The 17,471-nt window shown below is 39.0% G+C and overlaps 2 protein-coding genes across 2 annotated transcripts; both read right to left on the reverse strand. All coding sequences in view use genetic code 12, as the record gives it.

Annotated features, from left to right (window-relative positions):
• Nucleotides 1-327: 327 nt before the first annotated feature.
• Nucleotides 328-1,563, reverse strand: DASC09_029760 (GSK family serine/threonine-protein kinase; the record flags this gene model as incomplete). The annotated part of the gene is made up of 2 exons (XM_064996579.1): nt 328-1,445; nt 1,539-1,563. The coding sequence occupies 2 exons, from the start codon at nt 1,561-1,563 to the stop codon at nt 328-330; spliced, it is 1,143 nt and encodes a 380-aa protein (XP_064852651.1).
• Nucleotides 1,564-2,204: 641 nt separating this feature from the next.
• Nucleotides 2,205-3,425, reverse strand: SLX5 (SUMO-targeted ubiquitin ligase complex subunit SLX5; the record flags this gene model as incomplete). The annotated part of the gene is made up of 1 exon (XM_064996580.1): nt 2,205-3,425. The coding sequence occupies one exon, from the start codon at nt 3,423-3,425 to the stop codon at nt 2,205-2,207; it is 1,221 nt and encodes a 406-aa protein (XP_064852652.1).
• Between the last annotated feature and the right edge of the window lie 14,046 nt (nt 3,426-17,471).

The following is a 17,471-nucleotide window of genomic DNA, read 5'->3' on the forward strand; positions in this document are numbered from 1 at the left end:
TTTGGCGAGGATAATGTGAATGCACCGTTTCTAAACCTGAAGTAAAACAAATAATGAAAGAACATACTAATACATCCTTAACTCATCATTAACTGTAGATAACTTCAATATGGACGTGTAAGCACAAACAGAGATCTCTCTCGCAAAAAGATTATGATAAAAATATTATTGGGTGAAAAAAACAAAAGGCGATGTGAAAAAAGAAGATTATAAAAGAGGGGAGGAGAAACCTGCTGTTCAAACTAGTAAAAAATATAGTCATCAAAGGTATAAACAGCAGCAACAAATAAACATAACTAAGAAAAACAAAACAACACAGAATCTTCTCTATTGTTGAAATTGATAGATCTTAGGCAATAACTTTCCAATGAGATCCAACTCAAATGAACTGAAATTGAAGAAACTTGGGGCTGGTGAAGCAACATCTCCAGAGCCTCTAGCATACCACACAAAATCTTTACTTCTTAGTTCATCAAAGAATGAATGAGCCATGATCTCCACTGGGGTAGCTCGCTTAGCAGGATCATATTGGAGAACACTCAACAATAAATCATACCCTTCATCTGTGGCATTTGGGAAAACTTTCTGGAATCTATCTATAACCTTACCGGTGAACAAAGGCTTTGAGAACAACGGTCCTGGATATCTTGGATTCGAATTGAAAATGAATCTTTTATCTGGAGGGCCAAGCAATTTAGAAATCTCTCTCAATTGCAAAGTTGGATCCGACCCTTGGAATACAGCTCTACCCAAAAACATCTCACCCAAGACACAACCAAGACCCCAAATGTCGATCTGAGTAGTATACATGGTACATCCAACGATTAATTCTGGAGCTCTGTAATATCTCGAGCATATATAAGCGACCGATGGTTGGTTTGGTTCTAATCTTTTCGCTGATCCAAAATCACAAATTTTCAATACCCCTGATTTTGGATCGACAAGAATATTTGATGGCTTTATATCACGGTGACAAATCCCCAAAGCATGCAAGTATAACATTGCTCTGGCTATTTGGTAACAATATATTTTGATATGTGTTAAAGGTAATGACTGCTTAACACTGGTAAATCTTCTAATTTCTAACTGTAATGTTTCTGGCAAGCATTCCATTGCCAAGTGCTGATACACCTTATGATCCTGTGGACTTTTGTAGTTGAAAAAGTACATCAATTTGATGACATTTGGATGGTTGGTTATTCTTAATATTTCTAATTCTCTCGATTTATATTCAGTTTGTGCTGGTACGCGCTTTATCGCAAAGGGGCCTGCCCATTTGTCAGAGTCTTTCTGAGTATATGATTCATATGGATGCAATTGAGCCTGAACAACAGTACCAAAAGCCCCTTCCCCGATCTTTCTATATTCTCTAACTACCATAGCTTGACTGATGTTAGTTTCATTGTTGGTGATCTTGTCCACCAAGAACTCCACTGCAGCATCCTCTAAAAAGATTTGTTAGTAAACCACAGAAAAATAAAATGAGCATGAAAATACTTCAAAGCATTGAGAAGTGTCTTCGAATTTGATCAACTTACCCTGGTTAGTTGTTCTGTTGGACATGTTGTTGGTAAAATAATAAACAAACTATTGGCGGGACAATGTAAAAAAAAAAAAAAAAAAAAAGAAAACAAATAAATAATGCCTGTCAAATGGATGGCGATTATGTATAAACTGTTATTTTTCTGGTACTGTATTAAAGGAATGAATTAGCGGCTTTTTTCCTCTTATTCTGCTTCTTCAAATATTACTAATGAAAGTGCTTCTCTTTCTTCCTTCGACAATGATGTTGATGATGCTAAAAAGACTGACGAGATAACAAGCTCACTATCAACAAATATAACACTATTAGTGATCCAACAGGATTTCAACTAGTAAAAACACAAGAAAAAAACGGGGTGAAAAAAATGACCAGGCGCTGCAACAGATAAATCCTTAATTATAATCAGATCACTGATCAATGGTCCTCGTCTTCGATATGTGTCGCCACTACAACCGGTGTGACCTTGATACAACCGTGTTCTATTTTCATTTTTTTTCTTGTGTTTTTTTTCTTGTTACTGCCCGAGCATGCCAGTCAGGGCTCGTGATTATATTTTATAATTAGCACAGACAAGCTACCATACTATTTGGCATTATATTCTGCTTACAATTGACTATGTCGTTGTGGTTTGAAGTAAAATTATAGTACATTGGTTTCAATTTCAAAGATTGGTATAGATTTCAACAAAACGGCCGCCAACAAGCTTGGCCTTGCAGTTGTCAGCAACGCATTTGCTGGGAGCGTATACCGTTGGATTGTGGATGTTTTTAGGAGCTTTGGCATTTTTCCTTGACTCTCTCATAGGTCTAGATGCTACTCTTTGTACACAACGGCCACAAAAAACGTGGCCACACTTGGCATAGTATATTTTCCGACTTAATTTGATATCTGTCTCTGTGATGAAAGGTAGGAGCTGGTACGGTGCTTGACAGCCAAACTCTTGGATCGATTTATGGTACATCTTCTCATTGTCATAGTCCACGAGCACATGTCCTGAATTGTTTTGTTTCTTTTGCTTTTCTAACTGAATCAATGTCGAATAACCATCACAAATTCCCGCTCCCAATATCACCCCACATAACGGACAGAGCAACTCGCTATTTTTGTCGATCGTACTGGTATATCCTTTTGGTAGGACCTTCACGCTATCCTCAGCCCTTTTGATGTAATTCGATGCATGTTCCTTTTGTGTGTCAAATTTCTGTTGCAATTCTCGGCTCTCCATCATGTCAACTTGATGCCAAATATCTTCACTAATATCATCCCTTGAATTTTGATCTCCAAACCTAGGCTCAGGAATGTTGAACCCCATTCTAAATAGTCCATTTAGTGCGCTATGCATAAAGTTCTGGAAACCGCTTCTCGGTTCCTGGTTCGGTCTACGATGTCTTGTGTTCATTCTTCGCTGTATGCGTCCGGTCTGGTAATCTCTAAACCTCCTAGTTGTTAACAGCTCTTCCTCGGGTACAAATTCCTCATCTCTACCACGATCTCCAGTATCATGGTCAAAGTATATTCCTCCGGGGAAGTATATTGGGGTGTCTTGAAACTGTACCGTTGCTCGCTGCTGCCCCAACACTTGGACCTCATCATCACTTTCGTTATCATTCGTGGGGCCTCTATGGATAATATTTCGGTTTCTCCTTCGCTGACGGCGCTGCTCATCAGTATTTACGTTTCTACCATTAATGGGAGGTCTGTGTAGTCCTAGATTCGGAGGGGCTTCTACCACCCTCAAGATCTCAACCCCATCATCATGCTGCTCACCATCACTTTCACTTGCCACTTCTTCCACCAGCCGCAAACTATTGAGCACTTGAACTCCGCTATCAGATTCTGAACCAGAGTCTATTACAATAGCTTCATCCTCTCTTTGGGCCATAACGATTTACTGTCTTCTCTTCTTTTTTTTTTTTTTTGAATATCTTCAGAGCAACTAACTAATTTATATATATATTGGTTTGACATAACATTAATCGTTCTATAGAGTACAAAGTGGTACATTACCCGGCACTTTTCACTTTTTTTTTGGAAAAAAATTTTATGGAGTCCGTAAAGCAAATAAAAAAATATCGTCACAGACAAGATTCGAACTTGCGAAGGAAAATCCCAATGCCTAACAGCTTGACAGTTTAAATCATAGCAGGGCATCGCCTTAACCACTCGGCCACAGTGACTGATGGAAGTAAGTGTTACACTCTGCTTCTTGTCGATGATTGTTCTCGACCAAGAAGATTCAAATTAGGTGATCACAAAGATGATCCTTCTCTTAAACTAAATAAAGGTGAAAACAAGAGGAATGTTGAATCCTTAAATAAATAAAATGATTGAAACTAATAATGGGGTGTTGGACCCGTTCTGGGAATAAAAGGCTAAACATAAGGCGATACGACAAGGATAAGAGATAAGCGGTGGGACATAAAGTGATACCTCGATGAGGTAATGCAGATCATGGTTTCGTATGGTACCATACCGTTGGTAACCAGGATTCAACCCAACCATGATCCAATAATATAACATTATCCCCCCTCGGAGAATGAGTCGTCTCGATCATTATTGTTAGCCAAAAAGTCATCAAGCTCGTCGAGGAGTGTAATCCGTTTCTCATGAGGAATTAAACGGATCCAAGTTTCGGGGACAGGCACTGGGTCTGCCTTCCCTGGGTACATGACAAGGGCGTAGTCCTTTTCGAGATCAACAATCATTTGGATTTCCGATATGTTTTCCTTGTACCACGGGTCGCTTTCCACTTCTGGTAGTATCATGTGGATAGCGTGATATTTCCTCACCCATTGTATATTGGCAGTAATTATCTTCCTGCTTGAGACTTGGATTTGGAAGGCGGTGTTATTTAGTACCTTGACGATTTTATACGGACCTTGGAATGGCGGTAAGAACTTTTGCTTGCTAGTTCGGGCTGTTCTGAACGCGTGGCGGTGTAATAACACATATTCTCCTTCCTTATATTCCACGTCGGAGCGTTTTCTATTCACCTTCGCTGTTGTCTCCTTTTGAGTATCGGCTAATTGTACTTGAATTGATTCCAAGATCCTTTCTTGCCGATGAACAAATTCGTACCCCCCAATCATAGAGTCATCACCAATCGCGGTGGCCAATGGAATATCATGAATGATTTGCCAATATCTTGGATGATAGCCCAAATCAGCAAAAAACGGTGTGGTTCTAATAGCCAGTTGGTACTGAGAGTTGTAGGCAAACTGTGCCATGCCCAAGTACTTAGCCCATTCAATCGCGTGAGAAGCAGCCAACGTTCTCATCAATTGAACCAATACCCTGTTGAGTCGTTCGGTCTGGCCATCTGTCTCGGGGTGGCCAGAGGTGGAGAGATCCTGGGAAACACCTAACATTTTGGTAAGGGTCTTCCACATGTGACTGATGAAGAGTGGGTCTCGATCAGAAATGATGGACATTGGAAGGCCATGGTCTCGGACAACATAATCCATAAATAAATTAGCAACCGCTTCGGCATCATCGGTTTTCTTATGAGGCACGAACACTGCTCTTTTGGTAAGTCTATCCACCACCACGAATATTGAATCGAAACCGCGGCTCGGAGTAAAACCTGTTATAAAATCCATAGTAAGGTTAGACCATCTCTGGGCAGGAATCGTTGGGGTTTGTAGCATTCCCTCCGGGCGTCTATTCGTGGGTTTTACCTTCGTACAAATATCACACTTCTTGACAAACAGGGCAATAGTCTTAAGCATCTTAGGCCAGTAGAACCCACTCTCCTGTAACTGATATAGCATCTTGGTCGTACCCATATGAAGCGCAGCCTCGGCCGTGTGGACGCCTTGCAATAACCGGTATCTGGTTTTCCCTCCAGGCACACAAAGCCGGGGTTTGTCAATCGGAGTCATTTGGTAAATGATTTGTCGGCGTCCTGCCAACTCAGCAAACTGATACCGTTGAATAATGGATTTTAGTTCTTTCGGACACTCCAATTCCCCGTCAAGGACCTTCCATACTTCGGAAAAATAAGCATCAGCCTTATATTCGTCTTCACCAACCGAGTCAATAGTCATGGCATTGATTTTCATTCGCGATAAAGCATCAGCAGCTTTATTGGTAACTCCGGGACGGTATTTCACCGTAAAGTTAAAGTCCGCAATGAAATCTTGCCATCTGAGCAATCTTTGATTGCCTTCATTCTTGGCGGAATTGAGGTAGGTGAGGGAATGATGGTCAGTTACCACTTCAAATGGAGCGACGAGGTAGTGACGCCACTTCTTCAATGACTCAATGATGGCTAAAAGTTCCTTCTCCCTGACTGGGTACCTAAGTTGAGCCCCGATAAGGCCCTTCGAAAAGTAGGCCACCACACCCTCTGTTTTTCCATTCGGGGCCACATGTTCCAACACGGCGCCTAAAGTAAAACCAGAGGCGTCGGTTGTGACTCGGAGTGGCTTGGTACTGTCGAAATTCATAAGGACCGGAGCAGAAATCAATTTCCGCTTTAACTCGCCAACCGCGTTCTTTACCTCGTCACTGTATTCTATCTTCCCGTTGACATATTGATGGACAGGGCGGGCTAATTCGGCAAAGTGCTCAATAAAACGGCGGTAATAACTGGCTAATCCTATAAAAGAATGAGCTTCTTCCGGGGTGGATACCGTAAATCGTTGGATAGCTTCAATTTTCCCAGGCTCCACATGAACACCGGCGGCATCGATCTGGTAACCAAGGAACGAGACTTTAGCCAAAAAGAATTCTGATTTGCGTTTGCTAATAATTAAACCAGCTTTTTGGAGGGTAGATATCACAACATCAATATGCTTACGATGCTCGGCCTCACTTGTGCTGAAAATCAATACGTCGTCTAAGTAGACGACGCAAAATTCTTCAAGCGGTAAAAGTAATTCATTCATAGCCAGTTGGAACGTGGCAGGAGCATTCGTGAGGCCAAACGGCATACAATTCCAACCGTATTGGCCAAACGGCGTGACCATGGCGGTTTTGTGCCGATCAGCTGGGCTGATGGCGATTTGATGATAACCGGAAACCAAATCAAGCTTGGAAAATATTTTGGCGTTCTTGATGAGGTCGAGTAGGTCATCTATTCTTGGTAGTGGAAATCTTGACTTGATAGTTATCTCATTTAAGCCTCGGTAATCCACACAGAGCCGTTTCGTTCCGTCCTTCTTCTTAACAAAAAGCACTGGGGCTCCATAAGGAGACGCAACCGGAAATATTAACTTTTGCCGGAGTAGTTCATTAATCTGCGTCTTGAGCTCGGCTCGATCTTGAGGTGAGAGTCGGTATGGAGCTTTGAATGGTGCCTTGGAGTCGCTCAACACATGTATCTCGTGTTTGACTCTGGTGAAGTTAGATCCTCCTTCTGGTAACTTCAATTGGAAAACGTCTGCATATTGTTTAAAAATTTCTTCTTCTTTTGTAGTTCGAACTTTTTCTTGTTCTGTAGTCACGTGGTCATCCGCGACCATTTTGACCAAAGCCAAATAACATTCAGTTGACTTACTCTTTAAGAGCCGGTTAGTCTCCTCAGCTGATAGGAGATTTAGAGTAAGCAGGTTATTGGTTTGATTTTTGTTCTCTTTAATTTCTTGAAATAATGGTAACAATTCCTGATAAAATTGTATAAAAAAAGGGAGTCCTAAAATGACTTCCTGATCTACGTTCTGGGTGACGAACCCTCTGAAGTTGTAATCGATCTGACATGTATTGCGTGATATACACATGTCAACATTGGACCAATAAGCCAACCGTTCATGTGGCTTCCCAAAGGCGTCAAACACCCGACGACTTCTCTTTAACGGAATTTCTTGTAGTCCTAACTTTTCCATGGTGCTCTTTTTAATGTAATTAGCAGTTGCGCCACAGTCTAATAGGGCGGTTACATTGATTGAACCTACCTTAACATTCATAGTAATGAGGGGTAGGTTGAGAGGGTCAGCAGTAGTGGTAATACTAGCCAACACAACGGGCTCTGGGTTGTGTCGGCTTACCAGTTTTTTGGCCCTTCAACCATGGCAATATCTTGGAAAGGTTCTTCGTCCCTTAAGTCTGCAGATTTAATGGCGGCTTGAGCATCACGAAGTTTTGAGCACTGATGGACCATGTGTCCTTCCTCCTGACATAAGTAGCAGCGCAAAACCCTTCTTGGGCCTCTTGGACCCCTAGGTCCTTGAGATTGAGGTAATGCGTTGATACGGGTCCTCTTCGGAGGGGTCTCCCTCATGCTTGATCGGTATGATGGTTGGGTCCGAGTACCAGCAAAAACCTTCATCGCCAAGGGCGCGCCGAAAGAAGCCATATCGAGGATGTCAGCATAACGTTGAGCCTCCATAAAACCGCGGGGCTCCTTAGCGACAACATGAATTCTCATGTCTCTCTTGAGCCCCTGTATGTAGGTGGCCAAGAGATGGGCGGGGTTTGGGTTGTCTAATTGATTAACCAAACGGTCGAAGCTCCGATTGTAGGCGTTGACGGACGTGGTTTGTGACAATTCTGCGAGTTGATTGAGAAGCATCTGCTGGAAGTTTGCAGGTAAAAAGTAGGCTCTGAAACTGGTGAGCATGTCACTGAGATCGGAGTCGGTTGACTTTTCGTCAGCCGTGGCTAAAAACTTCGCATACCAGGTCATCGCATCCCCCCGGAGTTTCACCGAAATCAAAAGGAGTTTTTCCTCTCGGGATCCGGATAGTTTGGGCATAATAATCTTAAAGTGATCCATCCAAGAGAGAATCAATGATAGGTCGTCGGATCCGTCGTAGACCGGCATGTTGTTCAACAACAACTTTTCGCGTTCCGCGTTATTCATTTTAAACCTAGTGGTGCTACCAAATGTTACACTCTGCTTCTTGTCGATGATTGTTCTCGACCAAGAAGATTCAAATTAGGTGATCACAAAGATGATCCTTCTCTTAAACTAAATAAAGGTGAAAACAAGAGGAATGTTGAATCCTTAAATAAATAAAATGATTGAAACTAATAATGGGGTGTTGGACCCGTTCTGGGAATAAAAGGCTAAACATAAGGCGATACGACAAGGATAAGAGATAAGCGGTGGGACATAAAGTGATACCTCGATGAGGTAATGCAGATCATGGTTTCGTATGGTACCATACCGTTGGTAACCAGGATTCAACCCAACCATGATCCAATAATATAACAGTAAGGCATTGTGCTACCCATTCATCATAGGTAAATATAATATTGTCCGTTACCCGGATTATAGAACCTCTGTGACTCGTTAATATACAATTCATTCATTCATTCATTGATTCTTATTAATTGGAATTATTTGGTTTACTTTTTTTACTTGGTTTTTATTATTTTATTGATTTTTATTATTTTTATTTTTTGCTAATACTTATTGAAATTGCTCTCTCCGAGATTATTTTTACACTATTTAGCTGAGCTCCCAACTTGGTGATTGATTGTTGATTTGAGCTGAATCTTATAATTGCATTGTATTTTTTTCCTTGTTAATTTATGTTTCTGAATTTCTCGCTTTCGATTTTAGGTATGTCAAAGTTCTTAGCTTGCATATCATCAGGACTTCTTCGGCTCGTCAATATGTAATGTGTAGTTCCTTAGTACGTATATCTATTTACAAGTGAAAAGGAAGCTCTATGACCAATACATTGAAGGAAAAAAAAATGTAAAATGATAATAATAGATATTCTGAACAAACATCCTACACCCTGATGAATGAGAGAGATACTGAAAAATAACATCCAATACGTTGAAAAATTTAAAAAAAAAATTCTTGGACGCTAACAGTAACTAAGGGACTTACATTTTTGACTAGTAAATATTATATCGTAATAGAATTACGCCTTTCTTAGGTACCAGACTCGTCTGTAAAGTTGCTACAACAGCAAAAATATAAAAAAATTAGTAATACATACATGAAATGAAAATGCTATTTCCTGTTACTTTCATTTACTGAGCTGTAGAAAGAAAATGTGACAGAAGATTAAACAAGAGTCTAAATCCTAATAAAAAGCAGTTAATATAAGCGAGGCCAGTAACTCAAACTGAGATTCTATTTAATAAATCAATCAGTTTCTGTCTGTTAATTAGATAGTATCACAAGTACAGATCTATAGCATATGCAGCTTTTACAATATGCAAACAGAAAGAATGCAATCTGATGGTATTTAATTTTTTTTACATTGGATTTAAAGCATCAAAAAATTTATAGAAGCTATTATTAATGAAAATAGAGGCGAAGTACCACTGTCATAATAGTATAGGGGCAATACAACAAAACGTGAATTCATACTAAAACACGGAATTTTGATGACGTACCAAGCTTATATGACTTTCCTTATGTGGGACTCATTTACTCAAAATACAAATTCTGTGTATAGCTCTATAAAGTACACATAAAAAATGTAAATATTAATAAATAGGGAATGTTGAACGCTTCGTGCAGTAAGATATAACGCTAGAAAGTGAATGAATGCAAAATATGGTAAAAAATACGTAGAAAAATACACCGTGACAATAATACCAGATTTTTTCTCTACAAATAATCACGACAATTGTTGAGAGATGACATCGGGTTTGAATAAGGAGAAAAAAAAAAGAGTTGTGGTGCGCAGAGAGCACACAAAAAATATCGTCACAGACAAGATTCGAACTTGCGAAGGAAAATCCCAATGCCTAACAGCTTGACAGTTTAAATCATAGCAGGGCATCGCCTTAACCACTCGGCCACAGTGACTGATGAATCAAAGCGATGATATTTACATCTAGGACAGATAAATCAATTAAAAATTACCCGGCCTTTTATTAGTGCTAAAATTACATGCATTGGTTCTTCGACATGCATGATTTTGTAAAACAGCACCCACCTCCTCATTGAAGTTGCTGTCTGAGGGCTTCCTGTTTGCCTTATTTTTACACCTCTATAGATAGTAAATTTGTTAGAATTCTACAGGTCTACAAAGTACTTTAATATATAAAGACGAAACAAACGCACTCACGTATAATGACAAACACTTTAGATAATAAAGTTAAATATAAGGACAGTAGTAAGGACAAACAGCACGACACCTAGCAACCTTAAACCAATAATGGCTGTAAATATAATCTTGATAGCAACGACTATAATATTTATTAGTAGAGATCTAATGATCTGGTTCCTAGTATATGACCTACAGACCCCTTGATTGTAGGATCTCGAACTTGTGAAAACAGAGCGCACTTTTATCAGAAGAGGTAATTATTGTGTATAGGTGTCCGGCGTTTTTCTTGTCGGAAAAACATTGTTTCACCATAGTACACAAAATCACATAAAGTACCCTTAAGTTAAGTGATAGACAAAATCAGACTATTGGAGCTTGCACTGTACTAAGAGCTACATTTCAACAAAATTCGCTCCTAAGCCTCCTGAATTGTAGCCACCTAATTCAAAAAATGTATAGTTACATATACCATTATTATCAAATATTTCGCAACTGAAATCCTCAAATTGCTTGTAATACTTCTATCGATACAGAAGGACAATAATTATCCCAAGAAATTTGCAATTGGTCATCATTAATGAATAAGAGTTGCAGTTTATAGTAATACATCATGGTTGTGTCTAAATAATATATATACTACATTATTCAGCAAGCATCCTCATCATCACTACATAAACCACATGTTATTATCTTTTTTTTTGTTTATTATTTTCCCTTTTGCCGAGAGCCACTGGGAATCTCAGCTTACAGAGCTCCATTTGAGTCAGTAGCTGCGAGAGTGTCCGGAATCCACCTGGACTGGATTCCGGACATTTTGGAGTCTGCTGACTCCAGTCCATCTAACATTCAGGGCCCAAGTATTGTTATAACAATTCATCATTCGTCAATGATGATGTAATTACTTCCTAATTCATTCTTCAATGAATATGTACCGCCTTGGTGGGTCCCGACACATTTCATTGTTATTAATGTGCTTCGCCAGTGCCACAAGCAGAGGAATCAGACTCATCCATTACAAGCAACAGAGGTTGAGGTCCATAAGTAGTAGTATAACGAGATAGTAACTAATATATTTGATTGACTGTCTAAGTTTCTCTAAAGATTGAACTACACTACAGGATCACACGATCCCTAAATAATAAACTTCCTTCCAAGAGAAGTGGAAGCTCCTTTGATGACTAAGTGAACTAACCTACCACAGTTGTAGTGGTGCCAAAAATTACTAGTTTCTATTACGTCATGCTAGTTTTACTACTTGCTATTTATCTTATACCACATTCATGGAATCTGTTGAGTACCATGAGGTCATACTTATATTATACCTTTAGCCTTATGTTTTTGGAATTAATTTCATTTTTTTTTTGAGTCCTAATATTAATAGCTGTATTGGGTTTGAGTGGTGTATATTATCATTCAAGACAGTTTTATAATTATTTTAATGTTTCTTCTATGTAAGTCTGTGGAAATTACCTTTTCCTATTTCCCTTTATGAATTTCAAAAATATATTGAAGGATTCAGCATCTGCAGCTGTTTATCTTGATAATATAATGAATTTTAAACGTTTAAGATATAAATTACAAATTTTAACATAGTCTATATCAATTTGGCTTGATTATGAAGTTTCTATATAAAATGTGTGAGTTTCAGTACTCTTGCAGCATAGGTCATGCTCAAGGCATCATTATACTATTGTTAATCCACTTCTGTAATGGTTTTGGTTACGTATTTTAAAACGGAACGTGATAGTTAATGTATATTAAAGTAGAACAAAATAAAAGAATAAGTGAAATAAACCCTATTTATCGGTGAGAAAAGGAAATGGGACAACAAGATGAAAAGAGTAAGAAGTAAATGAAGATGTCGGAGATAAGAAATAATAGAGAGACCAGGATTGGTGGAATAATGGAATGGGAAAAGAGTAAAAGGTAGATCAATACATAGATCATTACAACTTCTAGGATGCATTATTTCACTAATGATCCTTCGTAGCCCTTCGAAGAATTCCCTTTTAGGTTCTTGCACATGCCAGGATATTCTATTTCTTCCTATCATCTTCTATTATCTTCTATTATCTTTTAGAACTATTAGATAGTTGTAAGAGAAGATCGAACTACTTAAATAGAGAGATCTTTCTCGTTTTTCCATTTCATTATTCTTATTTTAGAGGATACGCTTAAGCCTTTACACAGTATATAAACTTACTTTAATGTAACATATACCACCAGTATTGTTCATTCATTACCTAATCAATTATTTCTTATCTTATTCCTTATCTCATAACTACTATTCTATACTCATTATCTATTTGAAGATGTACTAAACCCCTCATTCCCTATATACTATTTTAATAAAAAATCAAGTTAATATTACGTTTAACAATTTATTTTATTTCATTCGACACAACCATTGGTAGGTCGAATTATGGTATAAGACTCTCAATCAGTCGATTAATGAAACCAAGCTTATATTACAACTCTTTTTCTAACACAAACATCGCTGTAAGAAACTCTAGATGTAAGCAGAATAATTTTAAAATTAGGGATTTGAAATAGAAATAGTGCAAAAAAGTTAGTCACCGTATATGTGGTTCTATTACATTGCCGGCCCCAGGAATCGAACCTGGGTCTAGTCGGCCACAACGACTCGTACTGACCACTATACTAGGCCGGCGGACGTTAGTTTTGTGTTACAATCAGTGTGCAAGGGCACACTAGATTCTGGAATCAAGTGGTGGTCAAGTCCTGATAGTTATAAGAAACAAAGTATTAATTACTCAACTGATCCTACAAATGATCCCCCAAAGTCCTTTACTAGAGATTCATCCCCCTCCGTGGCTGATAATGTCGATATGTCTTCTCAAGGCGACCATCAAGGTCGTGACAACAAAAACGCTGAAATTCATGAAAACAGCGTCGAAAAACCACCGGAAAATGACGAAGATGAATCTTTTGACGATGAAAGTTCCAATTATGGAAGCGATTATTCTTCAAATGATTCAAGGGATGAGGAAAACGCGGTAGAAAACCCAAATCTGCCCGCCGCAACCCAAATTTATTCTTCGATTGCTAATCAAATCGATCCTGCATTATTAGGTAATCAATCACCTAAGCACGCAACGGCCCCTCAACATGGAGAAGTTGAGGATGCGAACTTGGAAAAAAAAAACACCAAAAAAAATGAAAAATCCACCATAAACTCCGAAAAAAACGTAGAAAACTCCACTGAAAACCAATCTGAAAAAAAACAAAAAACCCAAAAAACCCAAAACGCCTTTATTAGTTCCACCTCCGCCCGTTCCTTCGCCTCCGTTGTCGCTTCTACTCTTGCCCCAGAAGAAATGAAAAATTCTTCTACGACCACGGTCAACCCCTTTAATGGGAGGAAAGAAATCGACAGGGAAAATGACCCTCTTTTCCGAAAATTCGCTAACGCGTTTTACTGGCCTTTCCTCATCAAGGACCTCAAGTTCTACTACAGGGAAGTGTTGGAGCACTTCATTGAATGCTACAACAATAATGATCATATTTATCAATCTACACTATATAAAATCCGTCCAGATGATCCAGACAGAATGATGGAATATCATAATACTTTGTTCATTGTTGAGTACTTTAGCCAACAATCTAGAACAAAGATTGACATGGAAATGAAACGTCTTGCAGGTCTTACCACCAATGAAAAATTACAGCTCTTCAGACAAATTTACAAATTGAACCAAGGTAATTTGCATTTCAAAATCCCAAAACCATTGATGCAAGGAAGCTCCGCAGAAATCCAATTGGCTCTCATTAAATTCGCTTTGATGGACCTAGCTAATCAACAACAACAGCTCCTTGAATCTGGGAACATCGAGGAAACTGAACGTCATCAAAGAACAAAATTGGAGTATGATTTAAGACATTCCCAGGAAGTCATTTATATCAACTCTGATGAAAATGAAATTGTCATTCCTGGAAGTTTTTTCCCTGATTTCCCTCTGCCAGACGACAAATTCAAAAAAAGAAAAATATCATTCATCAATCATATCAATGAGTTTTTACAAATAAGCACTGAAACCACAACTTATAAACCCAAAATTGTGATTGACGAATATGTTGAACGTCATTTTATTGAAATCGAAGTCCAAACTAGTAACAGAGATGCTTTAAACGACATATTGGAGTCCCACTTCCAACAACATAAGATCCCATACGATGCCTTTAATTTTGTTGATTTGCAAGCTTGCATAACATCTGACCCCTTCCAAAGAAATAGATTCTATGGTATGATAAACTTGGAAAAAGATACAGAACTACCAATTATCTCATCCAAGATTTTGAAAATCAAACTCTTGACCCATTGTTTCCACTGTACTAGCTGTGGTTCCAGGAAGCATACCAAGTTCTCTTGTCCTGAGCGGAACTGTATCATCTGTAAAAAACCAGGCCACATTGGACCAGAATGCCCAATTAAACGTCATTCTAAGAAAACCAAGATCACCCCACAAAAAGAATCCCTGAATCAAAATGTTGCACATGAAGCAAATAGCTCCTTCAAAGTTGTTACTGGAAAGAAGAGAACCATTTTGAACAGAGACTCAAAACTACAACCAAACAGAAAGGACCGTTCCCAAAGACAAGTTCCAGATAAGCAGGTTGGGCAAAACCCATTCAATGTCTTAGCTGGAGATACTTCGGAATTGGATATTACGGAACCCGGCGTGGAAGCTGAAGGGAACAACACCAACCAGCCATCTCAAAAGACTGAGAAACCCCAAAAATCATCCACAAATACATCCCCATCATTTACCAGTTCCAATCCTACCCAACCAAGACATTCATCCCCAAAACCATTATCCCCAGTCTCATCCCATTCAACCACAAAATCCAACACCATCTATTCTCAACATGACACCTCCCCAATTCTCGCGCCAAAAACTCCAGCCAAGGAACCCTCCTCCACTCCTAACAAGAGTTCTCATAACCTGAGTTCTAAGACCCGGAGGACATCTCAAAATACAACTGTTCACCAGAGCAACCAAGACCTGGAACGGCTGACTAAGGGAAGCCTGAAAGCCGACAAACATGATGGAGAACCGGTAAATTTACTGGCTTTCCTCGATGAACACTATTCAAGCAATGACGATGATGACTCAGATTATGAACCAGATGATCACCAGAGTGATCACATTGAAATTGACTCCCTGGATAATCCGAATGATGATGATGATAATGACGATGATGAGCTGATATCAGATATCAGCATAAATGAATCCAATTAATCATGACTACCCATAAGAAATCCTTCAATCTAATATCTCAAAATATTCAGAGATATCATTTCACCTCCCAACATCACCTCTCCAAATACAACAAACAGCACATCCTTTTCTTTCAAGAACTTCCGAAAGACTGTGAGGCTTTGATCCGAAACTTCCATCAACATTCCTTTCATGTAAATAATTCCCCTTACCCTCGAGCGGCTATACTATTGAGAAATATCCCCTCCATGGGCACGGTAATACTAAAAAATTTCATTTCCGATAAACTTGAGTCACATCTAACCGGATACCTTACTGATCTAGTAATATCTTGGAATGATGGCAAAACTCTATTATTTTTGATAAACCTATACAACCCAACTGGACAACAAAAAGCCCAATTGACTATTCATTCCCAGTTGCACCAGCTACTCGGTGAGTTGTTGGGCCATTTGGCTATCAAATACCCAAACTCACACATCGAAATAGTGGTTGGAGGAGATTTCAACAATATCTTAGAAATTCCAAAATCAAAAAAAAATAAAAAAATTCTGAAACATCTAAAAAAACTAAACGATTTCATTGAATGCTTCAATCTCAAAGACGCTTTCTACCTCCTGCTGTCCAAAGGTCTCCCTTCCACTAACCGAGCCTCAAACGGTAAAAATCGTCGCTTAGATCGATTTTATATTTCTGAGGGTTTGTTGGAGAATACTGCTCTTAGCCAGACAAATACCCTTGGTACTATTTCCACACATGACGAAATTAGCATCAAATTTGCCCTCTCCTTTAATTTAGTGCAACTAGGACCAAAGCGTTTCAAATTGCACAACCAACTAATACCATTTATTGCTAACTCCAAGAAGTTATCACAATTGCCATCCATATCCCATTTGATTGCAGAGATCCGACTGTTAGCACCACTAACAAAAACGGCATTGAACTCTCTCCAACGCAGTGACCCATCTATTTTACCTGACCCTTATGAAAGATTGAACTCTGTTTTTAAACAGAACCCAAACACAAATCCAATTGATGCTTTTGTCATTGCTGGAGATAGGAAACTCACCGATATTCAAGATTTATTGGCCCATGCCACGTCCTATTACAAGGACATTTTTTCTGCTAAAGACTACCATGATCCGAATGCCATTCGCCAATACCTCCTAACGACGATCTCTTCCAGGAAACTAATGGCCCACGAAGCTATACAGTTAGATAACCCAATTATCGAACTGGAGATCAAGGACGCAATATGGCAGGCAAACTCAAAGAGTGAGCCTGGTCCTGATGGAATCCCTTATACATTCTATAAGGAAGCCTGGGAAAACATTAAGCATATCCTCCTCCAAGAATTCAACACTATCCTTTCCGCTGGGTCAATCCCTATTGACTATAGTCTGGTTTTGATTACATTAATCCTCAAACCCAGGAAAAATAAAGAGTTTTTACCCAATTATAGGCCAATCTCATTAATTAACACTAATATGCGCATCCTCGCTATAGTGTTAAACAACCGATTACTCAAATTCATCCCTCAGCTTGTGGGTTCCGAACAAACTGGTTTCGTCCCAGGACGTACGTCCTTCGAGCAAATTGCTGCTTTCAAAGAAGTCTTCCACTCAATGAGACCAGAATCCAACCTTTTTCAATTGCTGCGCACCTCCAAAATCCTTGTGGCTGACTTTCAAAAGGCTTTTGATAGTATCTCGCATGCATACCTAGACC

Source organism: Saccharomycopsis crataegensis (genome assembly GCF_037102585.1).
Source record: "Saccharomycopsis crataegensis DNA, jcf7180000000083, whole genome shotgun sequence".
NCBI classification, from domain to species: domain Eukaryota; kingdom Fungi; phylum Ascomycota; class Saccharomycetes; order Ascoideales; family Saccharomycopsidaceae; genus Saccharomycopsis; species Saccharomycopsis crataegensis.